General features: G+C 41.0%; 1 protein-coding gene across 1 annotated transcript in view; it reads right to left on the bottom strand.

The window, feature by feature from the left end:
- Nucleotides 1-18,462, bottom strand: part of cbl (Cbl proto-oncogene, E3 ubiquitin protein ligase) — a 215,100-nt gene that overhangs the window by 106,743 nt on the left and 89,895 nt on the right. Inside the window, exon 3 of the mRNA XM_041174435.1 lies at nt 318-464. Coding sequence (XP_041030369.1) covers nt 318-464 — 147 coding nt within the window. The remainder of the gene's footprint in view (nt 1-317; nt 465-18,462) is intronic.

The raw sequence follows: 18,462 nt of genomic DNA, 5'->3' as shown, positions 1-18,462 counted from the left end.
GTGGAACAGGACAAACAAAAACACAAAGGGCAATGGGTCTTAAAATGATAGAGGGAAACAAAAAAAAACAAAGTGACTCATTGTCATGAAACAATGGCTTGGTCATTGCAAAGTTCAGCAGTAACCTGCCTGCTGCGGATACAAAGTACAGAATTCACATGATGCTGCACCCATCAAGAACTTAAAACACTGATACACATAAACCAGGAGGTTGATTATAGCAAAAGCAAAGGGTGATTTTTTTTGAAGTGGGAAAAATCGGGATTTTATCACCATGCTGAAAACCATTCCAAATAATTGCAAGCTAAGGAACTCACTTTTCTCCAAATGCTTTCCTCCAGAAATCTGCTGCATCTGCTTTTGTGATCCTGAAGGTATCCCCCTGGAACACTCCATTTTGGAATATAGCTTTCAGTTCTGCCAACATGTGACTGAATATCAGTGACAGTTTGGTCAAATGTCGTCTGCAAGGAGAGAGTGAAAAAAAAGGTCAGAGCAAAGAAGAAATATTTTAACCAAATAGTGACATTTTTAACCAAAGTGCCCTTAATGCTTAAAAGTTCTGTAAGGTTTTCAAAAAGACAGATCTATTGTTGACATAAATAAAAGCTTTTAAAATAAATACTAGGAAAACAACTCCCAGTAATGAATATTGCAATTTTTATTTTCACCTATTTTGTTGCTTAATCTTGCTAGGTACAGTTAATTTGTCCAAAAGACCATTATTAATGCGCTGGCAGAGTTACAGCAGACAACAACAGAGCTTAAACTTGCGTTTATCCAACATTCACACATGCATTTTCAGGAGAACTCTCAACACTGCAAGTAGGATCTGGAGTCTTGCTAATTTATTCTTCCTTAACTTGCGGTGCTGAAGCTAACTGCAGCATCACCATCACTGCCCCAGCTGAGATTAACCAATTCAGCACAGAATAACATGAGTGTCTGAAAACATTAGCTAAATTAAGGGGACATTACATTTGTGAAATAGTAAGAGCATTGATTCATTTAACACAATCATGTTTACAATATCCTTACAGAAGTACTGAAGTATTCAAATACATTAAAACCATGCATAATCCCAAAATCACACTGTATAATTAAACAGTGTTATGGGTTGCCAAAAGGCAGCTTTAACATATGGCTAAGTGCAAGAAAAGACATACAAAAATGTATAAATAAAAACAGAAAATGCTGGAAAACACATGTCTGGCATGATCTATGGAGAGAGAAACATAGTTAACAGCTTCAATATTTATGGGGAACCAGGAAAGGGGTGAAAGGTGGAGGAACTGCAGAATTTAATGGCAGAACCTAATTTGAATTTTTTTCTTCCATTTCCTGCTGGGCAGCTAGCCAGATTCAAGTTGGCTGGCTGCCAGGCAGGAAAGCCTATGGTACATGGCTGCAATCAAAAATTGGAGAAGAGGGAAGGGGAGATCGGCAGGGAGAGGGGCATGGGGAAAATCATGGAAGTGACACATCAGATCACGTAGTGGGGGTGCTGTTCAATCGCAGGGATGGGTGGAGCAAAATGTCGGGCTTGTTTGGAGTGGGAGGGTGCAGGAGAGAGCACTCCTGCTCCTCCTGGCCTACAAACAATGCTGGAAACTTACCTGTCACTGCCAGTAGTTCTCACTTTCCTTTAGCTGCTGGGTATCCTGAGCTGTGGAAACCTGGTCTAAAACCATCAAATCCAAATAACTGCTAAAATCTGAGGCACACAGACTCATTCGGCATCCTGTGGGGTTAAAATTACTCCCGCCACCTCCAATGTTTCAAATGTTCAAAAGTTGCTTGTTTCTCTTTCCACAGATGCAGCCTAATCTGCTGAGTGTTCCCAGTATTTCAGATTTTCATATCCATAGTGCTTTGCTTCGTTTTAGGGCAACATATATAATAGTCTTCTGCTTCCTTTTTTTGAAAGCTTTTCTATTTTTGGCTCCACTATTTATCAGAATATGCCTTAATCAATTGTTTGGACAACAGATCTTGCATGTATCCCTTTACAATTAATAGCATTAAATCTGATGTTATAGATTGCCTCCCTACGGTAACAGTATAATACATTTGACTTGCACATCAGATGTTAATTATTTAGCCATCAAGGAATTTCAATTTTAGAAAAGTAGCAAAATGTACTTTGGACCACTGAAACTTTTCATGACACTTCAGGAAGTTGCATTGTTAGACTGGGAAATAAACATTTCAAACTCATGGGATAAACACAATCTATTCTCATCTCATATTATGCAGATAGATTTCAGCTTGACACAGACACAGTTTTGTTATAATTGAGCCCTGAAAGAACAAGCAGTGCACATTCAATCAATGGACTGAAGCCACACAATCCACAGTCCAGTCACATTTCACTCGGAATGACTTCCACTGTTTTCTGCATATTATCACAACACAAATAGAACACTCGGGAGGTTTTAGGTTATTGGCCGAGTGACAAGCCTCTGTACAGAGTGCCATTCATTTTTTTTTTCTTTTAAAATGATTTTGATTTCTGTGCATACACTGACTTTTTTTTACCATCAATATCTTCACTAATATAGCTGAACAAGAAATTTCTCTTTTTGGGGCACTGGATGACTCTACAGATACTGTGCTATTTGATTTTTTTCCTTGCTGTTTTGCACAAAACAATGCAAAACTAACCTAATTTTTGATATCCATGAAGATTGACCAGTGTTAAAGACATTAACAGACAATTCAGTCCATACCACCTGAACATAGAAGAGCTAGCATTAATAGAATTTTGAATGTTGCCTAAGGTGTCATGATTCATGAGACAGCCCTGTCAACAAAAACAAGCCAGCTATTTGACTAAGGTCAGAAAAGAAAGAAGAGACCACACTGAGCCTATTTCGTTTGTTCAGTGTGTTCAGAGTGGACACTTTCCAGCAGGGATCTCTTGATGATGAGGCAGGAAAGTTGCATTCTCCAACCCATGAATGCTGAGGTCAGTTGTAATGTCCCCACTGCCATCCAAGTTCAGGTCAGTTAGCTCATCATGGACTTGGTATCAAATGCCGGCCTTTCTGATCTGTATGCATTAGTGCTGTAGCCAGATAGCTTTTACACGCCTGGCTTTCAAAGATCTATAACAGGCTAAACTTGTCTAGCTTGCCCTTAGATGCATCTATACTATTTGCTTTAAGCACTCTCTTTGGTGACAAGTTCCACCTTCTTTGGGTAAAGAAGCTTCTTCTGAATTCCCTACTGGATTTCTTGGTGACTATTTTATATCTCTAGTTATGCTCTTCCTCACAAGAGGAAACATTCTCTCTCTATCCACTCTATCAAAACATTTCATAATTTTAAAGACCTCTATCAGCCTTCTATTTTCAAGAGAAGAGAGACCTAGCCTGTCAATCCTTACCTGATATGCATATCTACGTGTTTCTGCTATCATCCTTGTAAATCTTCTCTGCACCTCTCTAGTGTCTCTATATCCTTTTTATAACGTGGCAACCAGAACTACACATAATATTCTTAAGTGTGGTCTAAACGAGGTTCAATTTAGATTAAGCATAGCTTACTGTCATGAAGATGTACCTATTTGAAATTGTGATTTTTCATCCACTGGTTGGAAACTTGGACTTGAACTTCTAAGGACAGACTTTTTTAAGCAACAGGCTAAAAAGGATGACTGGAAATCACAGCCAAAAAAAATGGCTGCCCCAATTTGCATTACTATTGTTATGAAAATATAATAGTTTTCATAATATTATTGTGATTTATTGTAAAAGTAGGTTAATAGTGGGGTTTGGATTAGTTTCTCTGTGTGTAGGTGTGTGGGGGGAGTGGTTTAACTGAATTGCAGACAGCTAGTCTGGAGCTTTTGAGTTATCAAAAGAGAAGTTAAGTTTGAAATGCTAAATATGTAAACATGGCTGAAGTTTTAGAATGTGAGGTGTGAGGAACATTTGCATTTTTCGATAAACTCGAGTCATGTATTTCAAAGAGATGATAAGGTGTTACACCTAGCCAACAGAGGCTAAGCCAAACAGTGTGTTTATTTTTCCCAAAGATTACTGATAATATGAATACTATGAAAGATTTATATTATGAAAAAGTAAAGTCGCAAAGACATATTGGAACAATGGGGTTTATATTAAAAGGGGAGAAACATGTATAAAGGAGCTGAGGTTATGCGCAAGGAGAAGGAATTCTAAGATCTGACAAGTGTGAAAAGCCTCCAGCTTCTACGCATCAAGCTGCTGTCTACAGGAACCGAAGCTAAGAAAACTATTTGTGAATATCCCTGTCCAGGTTATTGTGTGCTTTGCCTGGGTCTGTTGAAATCAGCCTTGTTTTACTGCTGCCTTAATGGAGGTATAACTGGGAGTCAGATTAATTAGGGGAGCTAGGAGTTATCATAATAGGAATTTGTAAACCTATGTATGTGCTTAAAATTTTCTTCTTTTAATAAATGTTTAATTTGGTTTTGTCGAAAACCTCTAAGACTCGGTGGACTTATTACTACTGAATTCAAGGCAAGCATCTCAAAATAAAATACAAATTACAAAAACAGTTGTGGCAGTCGTTTCAAATTTCCCTCTGGGATTTGAGCAGCTCAGCATTTACCATCCGCTGTGCCATAACACTATGCAGTACACATTGCACCTCATTGGGACAAAGATGCCAGGTCTGCGAAGGCTCACCAGAGATAATAAACCCCTGAGGAATGTGAAAGGCTCTATCGCCATTTTTAACAAGGCATTAAGACAACGTAAAGATTCAACTTTTGGAGACGGGACATTAAATCTAATCATTTGGACCATGAAACAATGGCTAAGGTAACTTTGCAGACATGAGCTAAACAAGCCACCTTTTGGAATACACGAACAACTTTATTTGGATTCCCACTTCCAACAGTGGCGAGCAAGTCACATGACAAGCAAATTCCTTTTGTGTGTTAAAAATGCTGAGATGCTGATGAACTGAAGATAAGCAGCTGAAGCTGTTGAGCCTTGCCCTCTTTACCCTTCCTAGTCAGCTTCGAGCCCTGTTTACTGATCGAGACCAACTAGAGGCAGACCTACTGTGAACAGAAACTTTTTAAAACAGAAATTCTGTTCAACACCATTGTCTCCAAATTACAACCAAATTAACCAGCTTTAAACCGAATCAGGACCACCAGCAGTGTCTGACCAGCAGAGTCAACAAGCCACTAACCGTATATTCCTTCTATTTATGGACTCTAATTTGATATCCTTTCCTTCCTCGCTCTAATCTGTATTTAAGTGTGTGAGCCCTCAGAGTGTGTGTGCATGTGTGGAAGTTGATGCATATTTTATTTTACCCAGAGTAAATACAATAAAATTAATCTCTTTGTTAAACACAAGAAAACCTGTCTGATTGGTTATTTTATGATCACAGCGCATAAACAGAATTCGCAAGTATATCCTTTTAAATTTAAAAAACCCTGTTAAAATCAAATGAGAAGTGGGAAAAGAAGCGAGTTACTCGACCTCTCCTCATCTGGTTGTAATACTTATCTACTTTTGAATTCTATCAGTCTAGAAATAAAGTCAAGTGCTTGATCAGCTTTATTTTATGGCCTTGCTAACCTGTGACAACCTGTGATGTAATTGGTGCATTTGTACTCCACGATCCCTTTGTTCTTCTATTCCCACCTAGACTTGTACTTCTAATAAGTAATAAGTGATCTCCCTAATCTTCTTACCAAAATATACTACCTCACATTTGTGGGCTATACTTCATTTACCAATTATTTGCCCATTCTGTAAGTTTACTAATATCCTCCAGTGATTTGTTGCAGTTCTCTTCGATATTAACAGTGCATTAGAAGCAGTTCAGAGAAGGTTCACTCAACTGATTCCTGGGATGCAGGGGTTAGGAAGGTAGAGTTGAGGCCACAACCAGATCAGCCATGAACTCATCAAATGGCAGAGCAGGCTTGAGGGGCTGAATGGCCTACTTCTCCTAATTTATATGTTCATATGTATGTAAAGAGGCATACATTAAGTATATAGCAGAAGGGTGCATAAGAGAGAATCCAAAGAGATTCCCCCCTCCACATTTGGTGTCATCCACAAACTTAGAAATTGTGCTTTTGATTGCAAAGTCCAAATCATTAATGTAAACTATGAACAGCAGTGGTCCCAACACTGATCCTTGTGCAACAACATTGAAATGGCCTAGCAAGCCATCCAGTTCGAGGGCAATTAGGGATGACCAACAGCAACACCCACATCGCATGAAAAAATAAAAAAAAAATCACCTTCCACCCTGAATCTTCGGCTCTCATTTATTGCTTTCTGTCTTGAAGCCAGCAAGCAATCCATTCTGCCACTTGTTCCCTGGCCCCACATTATTCATTAGGCTATCATGGGCCACATTTTCGAAGGCCTATCAAAAATCCAGATAAATTATATCTATTGCATAACCATTGTCTACCCTCTGTTGTCTCCTCAATATTAAATTAGGTTGGTCAAGCAAGATTTTCCCTTTTGAAATCCATGCTGACTATTCATTAATCTATCTTTCTTTTCTTGATGTTCTTCTATTCTCTCCTTTATTAGGGATTCTATTATTATCCCTACAATGGTGTTAAGGTCTATAATTCCCTGGGCATGTTTTGTCCTGCTTCTTAAATATAGGAATTATGTTAGTTGCCTGCCAGTCTTTTGGCACTACAACTTTTCTAACAAATTTTTAAATATGCAGTAATGTCTTTGTTAACTCTTCCTAGATTTTATTTTAAATACGCGATGCAATTCATCTGGATCAGTGGCTTTAGCTTCTGAGTTGATCAGTGTATGTAATACATTTATTTTATTTTAAATGCACGTATCTCATTGCTCATCTCATTATTCAGTGTCATGTCTATCTGTTCTATCCCCCTAGCAAATACTGAAATGAAATAATCATTTAATATTTCTGCCTTCTCTCAATTGGTATCTGTTGTATTATCCTGTCAATCTCTTAATAGTTCTATTCCCATCCCAGCCACCTTTTTTTTTATTATTGATATGCCTGTAAAATATTTTACTATTTTGCTTTATGTTCCTTGATAATTTAATTTCATAGTTCTTCTTTGCCTTCCTAATTGTTTTTTTTTTACTTCTCTCCTATTCTCTTTGGATTCTCTCTTATGCACCCTTCTGCTGTCTACTTAATATATGCCTCTTTACATACATATGAACATATAACTTAGGAAAAGTAGGCCATTCAGTCCCTCAAGCCTGCTCTGCCATTTGATGAGATCATGGCTGATCTGGTTGTGGCCTCAACTCTACCTTCCTTTCTACCCCCATACCTTTTGTCTCTCTTGTCAATCAAGAATCTAACTCTGCCTTAAAAATATTCAATGATCCTGCCTCCACTGTTCTCTGAGGAAAAGAATTCCACAGTCCAACGACCCTCTATGGGAAAATAATTCTCCTCATCTCTGTCTTAAATGGGAGACTGCTTTATTTTTAAACTTTGTTCCCTAGTTCTCGTCTCTCCCAAAAGGGGAAACATCCTCTCAGCATCCACCCTATCAATTCTCATGACCTTATATGCTTCAATATGATCACCTCTCATTCTTCTAAACTTCATTGGATACAGGCCCAGCCTGTCCAAATGTTCCTCATAAGATAACCCCTGCAACCCAGGAATCAGTTGAGTGAACCTTCTCTGAACTGCTTCTAATGCCATTATATTCTTTCTGAAGTAAGGAGACTAAAACTGCACACAGTAACCTAAATGTGATATTGCCAATGCCCTGAACAATTGTTCCCTTACTTTTATATTCCATTCTCCTTGCGGTAAGACAGGACATATCCATGGATGATGATGGTGGAGTCTGGGACATTATCTGTAAGGTATGATTCCATGAGGATGACTATGTCAGTCTGTTGCTTGACTAGTCTGAGAGACAGCACTCTCAATTTTGGCATTAGCCCCCAGATGTCAGTAAGGAGAACTTTGCTGGGTCAACAGGGCTGTGATTATCGTTGTCATTTCCAGCGCCAAGGTTGATGCCAGGTGGTACGTCCGGTTTCATAGTCATAGCGTCATAGAGGTCTACAGCACAGAAAAAGGCCCATCGAGTCTGCGCCAGTCAAACATTTTTCAGCACTGGGCCCATAGCCTTGTATGCCATGGCATCACAAGTGCACATCCAAATACTTCTTAAATGTTATGAGGGTTTCTGCCTCTACCACCCTTTCAAGCACTGAGTTCCAGATTCCCACCACCCTCTGGGTGTAAAAATTCTTCCTCACATCCCCTCTATACCTCCTGCCCCTTACCTTAAATCCATGTCCCCTGGTTATTGGTCCCTCCACCAAGGGGAAAAATTCCTTCCTGTCTACCCTATCTATGTCCCTCATAATTTTATACACCTCAATCATGTCCCCCCTCAATCTCCTCTGCTCCAGGGAAAATAACCCCAGTCTATCCAATCTCTCCTCATAACTAAAACTCTCCAGCTCAGGCAACATCCTGGTAAATCTCCTCTGCACTCTCTCTAGTGCAATCACATCCTTTCTATAATGCGGACTACAGAACTGCACGCAATACTCTAGCTGTGGCCTAACCAGCGTTTTATGTTGTTCCAGCATAAACTCCTTGCTCTTATATTCTATGCCTCGGCTAACAAAGGCAAGTATCCCATATGCCTTCTTAGCCACCTTATCTACCTGTCCCGCTACCTTAAGGAACCGGTGGACATGCACACCAAGGTCCCTCTGATCCTTGGTACTTTCTAGGGTCCTACCATTCATCATGTATTCCCGTGCCTTGTTTGTCCCGCCCAAGTGCATCACCTCACTCTTATCCAGATTAAATTCCATTTGCTACTGACCAGCCCATCTATATCCTCCTGTAGTGCAGAGCTATCCTCCTCACTATTTACCATCCCACCAATTTCCGTGTCATCTGCGAACTCACCGATCAACCCTCCTACATTCAAGTCTAAATCGTTTATATATACCAGAAATAGCAAGGGGCCCAATACCAATCCTTGTGGAACCCCAATGGACACAGGCATCCAGTCACAAAAGCAGCCCTCAACCATCACCGTCTGCTTCCTGCCACTCTGGATTCATTTTGCCATGGATCCCATGGGCTCTTACCTTTGTTCTCAGTCTCCCATGCGGGACCTTATCAAAAGCTTTGCTGAAGTCCAAGCAGACTACGTCAAATGCATTGCCCTTATCTACACACCTGGTCACCTCTTTGAAAAATTCAATCAAATTGGTCAGACATGACCTCCCCTTAACAAAACCATGCTGACTGTCCTTGATTAATCCCTGCCTCTCCAAGTGTAGATTAATTCTGTCCCTCAGAATTGTTTCCAATAATTTCCCACCACTGAGGTTAGACTGACTGGCCTGTAGTTCCCTGGTTTATCCCTTCCTCCCTTCTTGAATAACGCTACCACATTGGCTGTCCTCCAGTCCTCTGGCAACTCTCCTGTGGCCAGAGAGGTATTGAAAATTATTGCCAGCACCCCTGCTACCTCCTCCCTTGCCTCACTCAACAGCCTGGGATACATTTCATCCAGGCCTGGAGATTTCCCTACTTTTAAGCCTGCCAGACCACTTACAACCTCCTCCCTTTCTGTGTTAATTTATTTAATTATATCACAGTCCTTCTGCCTGATTTCCACACCCATGTCATCCCTCTCACTTGTGAACACCAACACAAAGTGTTCATTTAGAACCCTACTTCCATCTTCCGGCTCCACACATAAATTACCACTATAGCCCTTAATGGGCCCTACTCTTTCCCTAGCTATCCTCTTGCTCTCAATGTACTTGTAAAATAACTTTGGATTTTCCTTTATTTTACCTGCCAATGTATTTTCATGCCCCCTTTTTGCTCTCCTAATTTCCTTTTTTAAGTTCCCCCCTACACATTCTATACTTCCACTGTTTTGAGCCTTCGGTATCTGCCATAAGCCTCCCTTTTTCTCTTTATCCTGTATATCCCTCGACATCCAGGATTCTTTGGATTTGTTGATCCCCCCCCCCTTTGTCCTTACTGGAATATGTTGACCCTGTACTCTCCCTATTTCCTTCTTGAATGAGTCCCACTGCTCTGACACAGTCTTACCGAAAAGTAGCTGCTCCCAGTCCACTCTGGCCAAATCATATCTGATCTTATTAAAATCGGCCTTCCTCAAATTTAGAACTCTGATTTCTGGCTCATCCTTGTCCTTTTCCATAACAACCTTGAATTTAACAGAGTTTTGATCACTATCTGGGTTTCATTCCTTTTTTGTGCAGCCTTTCCTGGGCCAGCGTATGCACAGAAACTGCTGAGGCCTACTAGGACTTGTAGTTCCCAGTCTATGAGACCCAATCTCTGTTTTTCTTCTTCTGGATCCATAACAAATCTATTTCCATTTAAGTAATATACATTATAACCCCAATTTTTTGCCCACTCACTTAAACTAACTAAATCCCTTTGTAAATGCTATGTCCTCCTCAGAACTTACTTTCCTACATATCTGTTACAGCACAGCCGATGGTAAATGCTGAATTGTTCAAATCCCAAAGGGAAACTTGAAACAACTGCCACAACCTGTTTTTCAATTTATATAAATTTCAAGATGCATGCCTTGAATTCAGTAGTAATAAGACCACAAAGTCTTATAAGTTTTTTACAAAACTAGATTAAACATTTACTAATAAGGGAAATGATTTTAAACACATAAACAGATCCACAAATTACTACTATGACGACTTCTAAATCCTCTACTTAACCTGAGTCCCAGTTACACTTTTATTAAGACAACATTAAGACACAGATTTTAAAAGACCCAGGCAAGGTGACACATAATACCCTGAACCAGTCAAATTCAAAGTGAGCTTTCTTAACTTCAGTTCTTTGAAAACAGCAGCTTGAGGCATAGATGCTGAAGACTTTTCACACTTGTTACATCTTAAAAATGCCTACCCTTACGCACAGACTTTGCTCCTTTATACATATTTTCCCCTTTGAATGAAAATTCCTATTGTTTCACTATGTCTTTAGACTTTACCTTTCTGATAATATAAGTCCCTCATAGTACTAAGTTTTATAACTGTTTCTAAACTTCATCTAGCTAGGTGATACATTTCATTCAACCTTTGAAAACAATCTAGTCTGGTTTATTTAAAAATACACTTCACATTCTAAACTTCCCCCATGTTTACCACAAGCACACAGATACAGATACCACCATTTTACAATAAATTCCAATAACATTATTATTTCTTCCTGACACAATCTTTGTGTCACCTGAAAATTTAGCAACAATTTATTCAGTCCCTTCATCCAAGTCATTTATATAGATTGCCAATAGTTCAGGCTCAGCACTGATACTTGTGGCATTCCACTCATTATAGCTTGCCAACCTGAAAATGTTCCATTTATCCCTCATCTCTGCTTCCTATTAGCCAATCAATCCTCCATCCATGATAATATGTTACCCCCTACACCATGTGCTCTTATTTTGGGCAGTAACCTTTGATGTGGCGTCTTATCAAATGCCTTTTGGTAATCCAAGTGCACCATATCAACACATTCTCCTTTATCCACTTTGCTACTTCCTCAAAGAACAATTAGTCAAACACTATTTCCCTTTCACAAAACCATGTTGACTCTGCCTAGTGGCATTAAGATTTTCTAAGTGCATTGCTAAAAGGTCCTTTATAACAGATTCTATCATTTTCCCTATAACAGACACTAGACTACCTGGTTTGTGTCTCCTTCCTTTCTTGAATAGAGGAGTTACATTTGCTATTTTCCAAGTCTGATGGAATCTTTCCAGAGTAAAGGAAATTTTGGAAAATGAAAACCAATGTATCTACCATCTCTGCAGCCATTTCTTTTAGAACCCTAGGATGAAGTCCATCAGGTCCTGGTGACTTGTCAGCCTTTAGTTCTAATAGTTTTCTTAGTACCCTTTCCCTGGTGATTGCACTTGTTTTAAGTTCCTCCCTCCCTTTCATCTCTTGACTTACAATTATTTCTGGGATGTTGTATCCTCTATAGTAAAGACACACACAAAATATCTGTTCAATTTGTCTGCCATTTCGTCATTCCATCATTAATTCCCCAGACTCACTCTCTGGAGGACCCACCCTCACTGTAGTAACTCTTCTCCTTTTTAAATACTTGTAGAAACTCTTGGTATCTGTTTTTATATTTCTAGCTAGCTTGAACTCTAATTTTTCCCTCCTTATTAATTTTTTGGTCATTCTTTGTTGGTTTTTAAATGTTATCCAATTTTCTGATCTACCACAAATCTTGTAAGAATTGTACACTTATTCTTTCAGTTTATTATCTTTAACTTCCTTAGCTAGCCACAAATGATGCATTTGTCTCCTCGAGTCCTTCTTTCTCAGTGAAATGAATCTTTACTGAGTGCTATGAAATATCTCATTAAATATCTGCCACTGCATTTTTAATGACCTACCCCTTAACTTATTTTCCCAGTTCATGTTAGCCAATTCCGACTCCATACCCTTATAATTACCTGTATTCAAGTCTGCCCATATTTAAGTTTAAAACACTTGTCTGAGACGCACTTTTCTCTTCCTCAAACTGAATGCAAAATTAAAATCATGTTATAAATACTGCTACCTAGAGGCTCCTTTACTATGAGGTCATTAATTAATCCTGCCTCATTGCACACAATCAGGTCTAGATTAGCCTACTCTCTGGGTGGCTCTGGAACTTGCTGCTCTTATGAGACTGCCCCGAAACAACTCTACCAACTCATCTTCCAGGCTACCTTTGCCGATCTGATTTGACCAATCTATTTGTAGATTAAAATCACCCATGGTAATTGCAGTGCTTTGCTTAGAAGCCCCCACTATTTCTTTCTGTATATCCCATCCTGTAGCATTGTTACTGCTATGCCATCCTATAAACTACTCCCACAATTTTTTTTTGAAAAATATACTTTATTCATAAAATATCTGGAAGAACATTACAAAACATTTCTAAATCGCCATCACAAAAACTACAATCAGATTCAACTTTTGCACATGGTTCACAAGGTGCTTCAATACAATCAATGAATATTACAATCATTTCAATATGGTCATTACAGACAGTCAGACAGTGCAATGGTATTGGAGTTATCAACATACATCAAGTTGCACTCTGAGGTGCTTCAATACAATTATAATACAATTAGTATTCAATGCATACATTCATTGTGAGCCGTACAGCCCGAGGGGGTCCCAGCCCCTCGCACTCCCACAATTGATTTCTACCCTTAAGTATTTCTTATCTCTACCCAAACTAATTCTACATCTTGATCTTTAAACTAAGGTCATCTCTCACTATTTCACTGTCATCTTTAATTAACAGAGCAACTCCTCCACCCTTTCCTAGCTTCCTGTCCTTCCAAAACGTCAAGTACCCTTGAATATTCAGGTCCCAGCATTGTTCATCTTGTAGCCATGTCTAACAGCATTCTGTAGGGATCGTTCCCTCCGTGACACCCTGGTCCACTCCTCCATCACCCACTACACCTCAACCCCCTCCCACGGCACCTTCCCATGCAACCGCAGAAGATGCAACACCTGCCCCTTTACTTCCCCTCTCCTCACCGTCCAAGGGCCCAAACACTCATTTCAAGTGAAGCAGCATTTCACTTGCACTTCCCTCAACTTAGTCTACTGCATTTGTTGCTCCCAATGCGGTTTCCTCTACATTGGAGAGACCAAACGCAGACTGGGGGACCACTTTGCAGAACACCTTTGGTCTGTCCGCAAGCATTACCCAGACCTCCCTGTCGCTTGCCAATTCAACACTCCACCCTGCTCTCATGCCCACATGTTCGTCCTTGACTTGCTGCATTGTTCCAGTGAAGCTCAACGCAAACTGGAGGAACAGCACCTCATCTTCCTACTAGGCATTTTACAGCCTTCCGGACTGAATATTGAGTTCAACAATTTTAGATCATTAACTCTCTCCACAGATGCTGCCAGACCTGCTGAGTTTTTCCAGGTATTTTTGTTTTTGTTTTGGATTTCCAGCATCCGCAGTTTTTTGCTTTTATCTGTATAACATCAATCTGGCCATACATATTTACTTCTATTTGAGCTCACAATTCATCTGTTTTGTTATGAATGCTTTAGGCATTCAGATACTGACCCTTAGTTCTGGCTTTTTGCTATTTTTGCAAACTCTGGCCTTGTCTGTTGTCACACTCTTAAGTTTGTGCACTCTGTCCCTTCCTACCACATTCTGATTGTCATTACTCTTATTGCTACCTTGCTCTCTTGCATTGTCATTTTCCTTCAATTCATCACATCTTCCCTCACATGACCCATCACCTCCACTATTTTGTTTAAAGCCCTCCCTACCGCCCTAGTTATACAACTCACCAGTACTCTAGTCCCATCATGGTTCAGCTGAAGACGGTCCCAACTATATGGCTTCCAGTTTCCTCAGAACTGGTGTCAATGTCCTGGAACTGAGATGATTGACCTCCAACAATCACAACAATCTTTCTTTGTGCTTGGTATGACTCCAAGCAGCAGCATTTTCCCTGATTCCCATTGACTCCAGTTTTGCTAGGGCTCCTTGATGTCACACTCGGTCAGATGCTGCCTTGATGTCAGTCACTCTCATTTTACCTCTGGAATTCAGCTCTTCTGTTCATGTTTGAACCAAGGGTGTAATGAAGCCAGGAGCTGATGTGCCCTGGCAGAACCCAAACTGAGCATCAGTGAGCAGATTATTGCTCAGCAAGTGCCGCTTGATTGCACTGTTGATGACCCCTTCCATCACATCACATCATTACCATTATAGAGAATAGACTGATATGGCGGCAATTGGCTGGGTTGGATATGTCCTGTTTTCTTGTGCACAATAGGTACCTGGGCAATTTTTCACATTGTTCGACAGATGACAGTGTCGTAGCTGTACTGGAACAGAGACAACCCTGGCGCAGCAGATTCTGGAGCATAAGTCTTCAGTACTATTGCCAGAATGTTGTCAGGGCCCATAACCTTTGTAGTATCCAATGCCTTCAGCGGTTTCTTGACACCATGTGGAGTAAATCAAATTGGCTGAAGACTGGCATCTGTGATGCTGGGGACCTCCGGAGGAGTCTGTGGATGAATCATCCATGGCATTTCTGGATGAAGACTGTTGCAAATGCTTTAGCCTTATATTTTGCATTGATGTGCTGGGCTCCTCCATCTTTGAGGATGGAGATATTTGTGGAGCCTTCTCCTCCAGTGAGCTGTTTAATTGCCCACCACCATTCACAAGTGGATGTGGCAGGACTGCAGAGCTTAGACCTGATCCATTGGTTGTGGAATCGCTTAGTTCTGTTTATCACTTGCTACTTACGCTGTTTGACATGCGAACAGTCCTGTGCTGTAGCTCCACCAGCTCATTTATGGCATGCCTGGTGTTGCGCCTGGCATGCCCTCCTGCACTCTTCATCAAACCAGGGTTGTTCTCTGGCTTGGTGGCAATGGTTGAGTGGGAGATATATCAGACTATGAGGTTACAGATTGTGGGTGAGTACAATTCAGCTGCTGATGATGGTCCACAGCGCTTCATGGTTGCCCAGTTCTGAGTTGCTAGATCTGTTTGAAATCTATCCCATTTAACACAGTGACAGTGCAATTGGAAGCCTGTGACGAGTGGTGTACTGCAGGGATTGGTGCTGGGATCCTTGCTATTTGTAATGTACATTAACAATTTAGACGTGAACATAGGAAGCATGATCAATAAGTTCGCAGATGACACAAAAATTGGTGGTGTTGTAAATAGAGAGGAGGAAAGCCTTAGATTACAGGACAATATAGATGGGCTGGTAAGATGGGCAGAACAGTGGCAAGTGGAACTTAATCCTGAGAAATGTAAGATGATGCATTTTGGGAGGGCTAACACGGCAAGGGAATACATAATGAATGGTAGGACACCAGGAAGTACAGAGAATCAGAGGGACCTTGATGTACATGTGCATAGATCCCTGAAGGCAGCAACACAGGTAGATAAGGTGGTTAAGAAGGCAGATGGGATACTTGCCTTTATTAGCCGAGGCATAGAATATAAGAGCAAGGAGGTTATGTTGGAGCTGTATAAAACATTAGTCAGGCCACAGCTGGAGTACTGTGTGCAGTTCTGGTCGCCACACTATAGGATTGCACTGGAGAGGGTGCAGAGGAGATTCACCAGGATGTTGCCTGGGCTGGAGTGTTTCAGCTATGAAGAGAGACTGGATAGGCTAGGGTTGTTTTCCTTAGAGCAGAGAAGGCTGAGGAGGGACCTGATAGAGGTATACAAAATTATGAAGGGCATAGAAAGGGTAGATAGCCAGAAAGTTTTCTCCTTAGTGAAGGTGTCAATAACCAGGGGGCACAGATTTAAGGTAAGGGGCAGGTGTTTGGAGGGGATTTGAGGAAAATCTTTTTCACCCAGAGGGTGGCTGGAATCTGGAACACACTGCCTGAGGAGGTGGTAGAGGCAGAACCATCACAACATTTAAAAAGTATTTAGATGAGCACTTGAAATGCCATAGCATACAGGGCTACAGGCCAAGTGCTGGAAAATGGGATTAGAATAGATAGGTGCTTGATGGCCAGCATGGAAACAATGGGCCCAAGGGCCTGTTTCTGTGCTGTATAACTCTATGACTCTATAACACAATGGAGAGTATCCTCAATACAAAGATGGGACTTAGTCACCTCAAGGACCTGTCATGGACAAATGTATCTGCGGCAGGCAGGTTGATGAGGATGAGGTCAAGTATGTTTTTTCCTCTTGTTGGTTCCACCACCACCTGCCGCAAACCCAGTCTAGCAGCTATGTCCTTTAGGACTCAGCCAGCTCGGCCTGTGGTGGTGCTACTGAGCCATTCTTGGTGACGGATATCAAGGTCCCCTGCCCAGAGTACATTTGGCACCCTTGCCATCTTCAGTTCTTCCTCCAAGTGGTGTTCAACATGGAGCAGCACTGATTCATCTACTGAGGGGGAGGGGCAGTACGTGTTAATCAGCAGGAGGTTTCCTTGCCCATGTTTGACCTGATGCCATGAGACTTCATGGGGTCCAGAGTAGATGTTGAGGACTCCCAGGGCAACTCTGTCCTGATTGTATACCACTGTGCTGCCACCTCTGCTGGGTCTATCCTGCTGGTGGGACAGGACATACACAGGGATGGTGATGGTGATGTCCAGAACATTATTTGTAAAGTATGATTCCATGAGTATGACAATGTCAGGCTGTTCCCTGACTAGTTGACAGCTCTCCCAATTTTGGCACAAGCCCCCAGATGTTAGTTGGGGTCGACAGGGCGGAGTTTGCTGTTCCTGGTGCCTAAGTGGATGCTGGGTGGTCCGTCCGGTTTCATTCCTTTTTGATTTTTTAGCAGTATGATACAACTGAGTGGCTTGCTAGGCAATTTCAGAGCACATTTAAGAGCCAACCACATTGCTGTGGGTCTGGAGTTAAATATTGGCCAGGCCAAGACGGCAGATTTCCTTCCGTAAAGGGCATTAGTGAACCAATCGAAAATGGTTTCATGCCCATCATTCGACATTTTAATTCCAGATTTTTATTGAATTCAAATTCCTCCATCTGGTGGTGGGATTCGAAGATGGGTCCCCAGACCTTTACCCTGGATCTCTGGATTACTAGTCCAGTGACAATACCGCTACGCCACTGCCTCTCGTGGTTGAGCATTTTACATACTGGGTTAGAAAGGATTCATGCAAACATAAGAATTAGGAGCAGGAGTAGGCCATCTGGTCTGTCAAGCTGTTCTGCCATTCAATAAGATCATAGCTGATCTCCACATACCACCTACTCCAAATAACCTTCGACTCCCTTGTTAGCCAAGAATCCTATATTGAATGACATTGCCTCCACTGCTTTCCGGGAAAGAGGGTTCCATAAATCACGACCTCTGAGAGAAAAAAATTTCTTCTCATCTGTCTCAAATAGCAGACCCCATTTTTTTCAACTGTGAGCCCTAGTTCTAGTCTTTCCCACAAGGGGAAACATCCTTTCAGCATCCACCCTGAGAAGTCCCCTCAGGATCTTAGATGTTTCAATAACATCACCTCTCATTCTTCTAAACTCCAACAGCTACAGGCCCAGCCTGTCCAATCTTTCCTCGTAAGATAACCCCTTCATCCCAGGTATCAGTCGAGTGAACCTTCTCTGAACTGCTTCTAATGCAGTTATACCCTTTCTTAAGTAAGGAGACCAAAAGCTGTACAAAGTATTTCAGATGTGGTCTCACAAATGCCCTGTAGTCCTGTACACGCTAAATAAATAGTGACATTTTCTAACAAAATTACAAAGTTGCAAAGTTGAAAAGTTTTGTTCTCCTGATTTTAATACATTTATTATTCTCACTTTTTGTAAAATTGGTTCCTGGACCATTCATCTATTAGTCCTTCTCCATCACTGAACAGAAGAGTGAGCTAAGGCATAGCTTTTGAACATCACATTCTAGCATTATCTGTCAAAG

The sequence above is a fragment of the Carcharodon carcharias genome, chromosome 25 (assembly GCF_017639515.1).
Source record: "Carcharodon carcharias isolate sCarCar2 chromosome 25, sCarCar2.pri, whole genome shotgun sequence".
Taxonomy (NCBI): domain Eukaryota; kingdom Metazoa; phylum Chordata; class Chondrichthyes; order Lamniformes; family Lamnidae; genus Carcharodon; species Carcharodon carcharias.
This window is presented reverse-complemented; position numbering and strand designations above follow the sequence as displayed.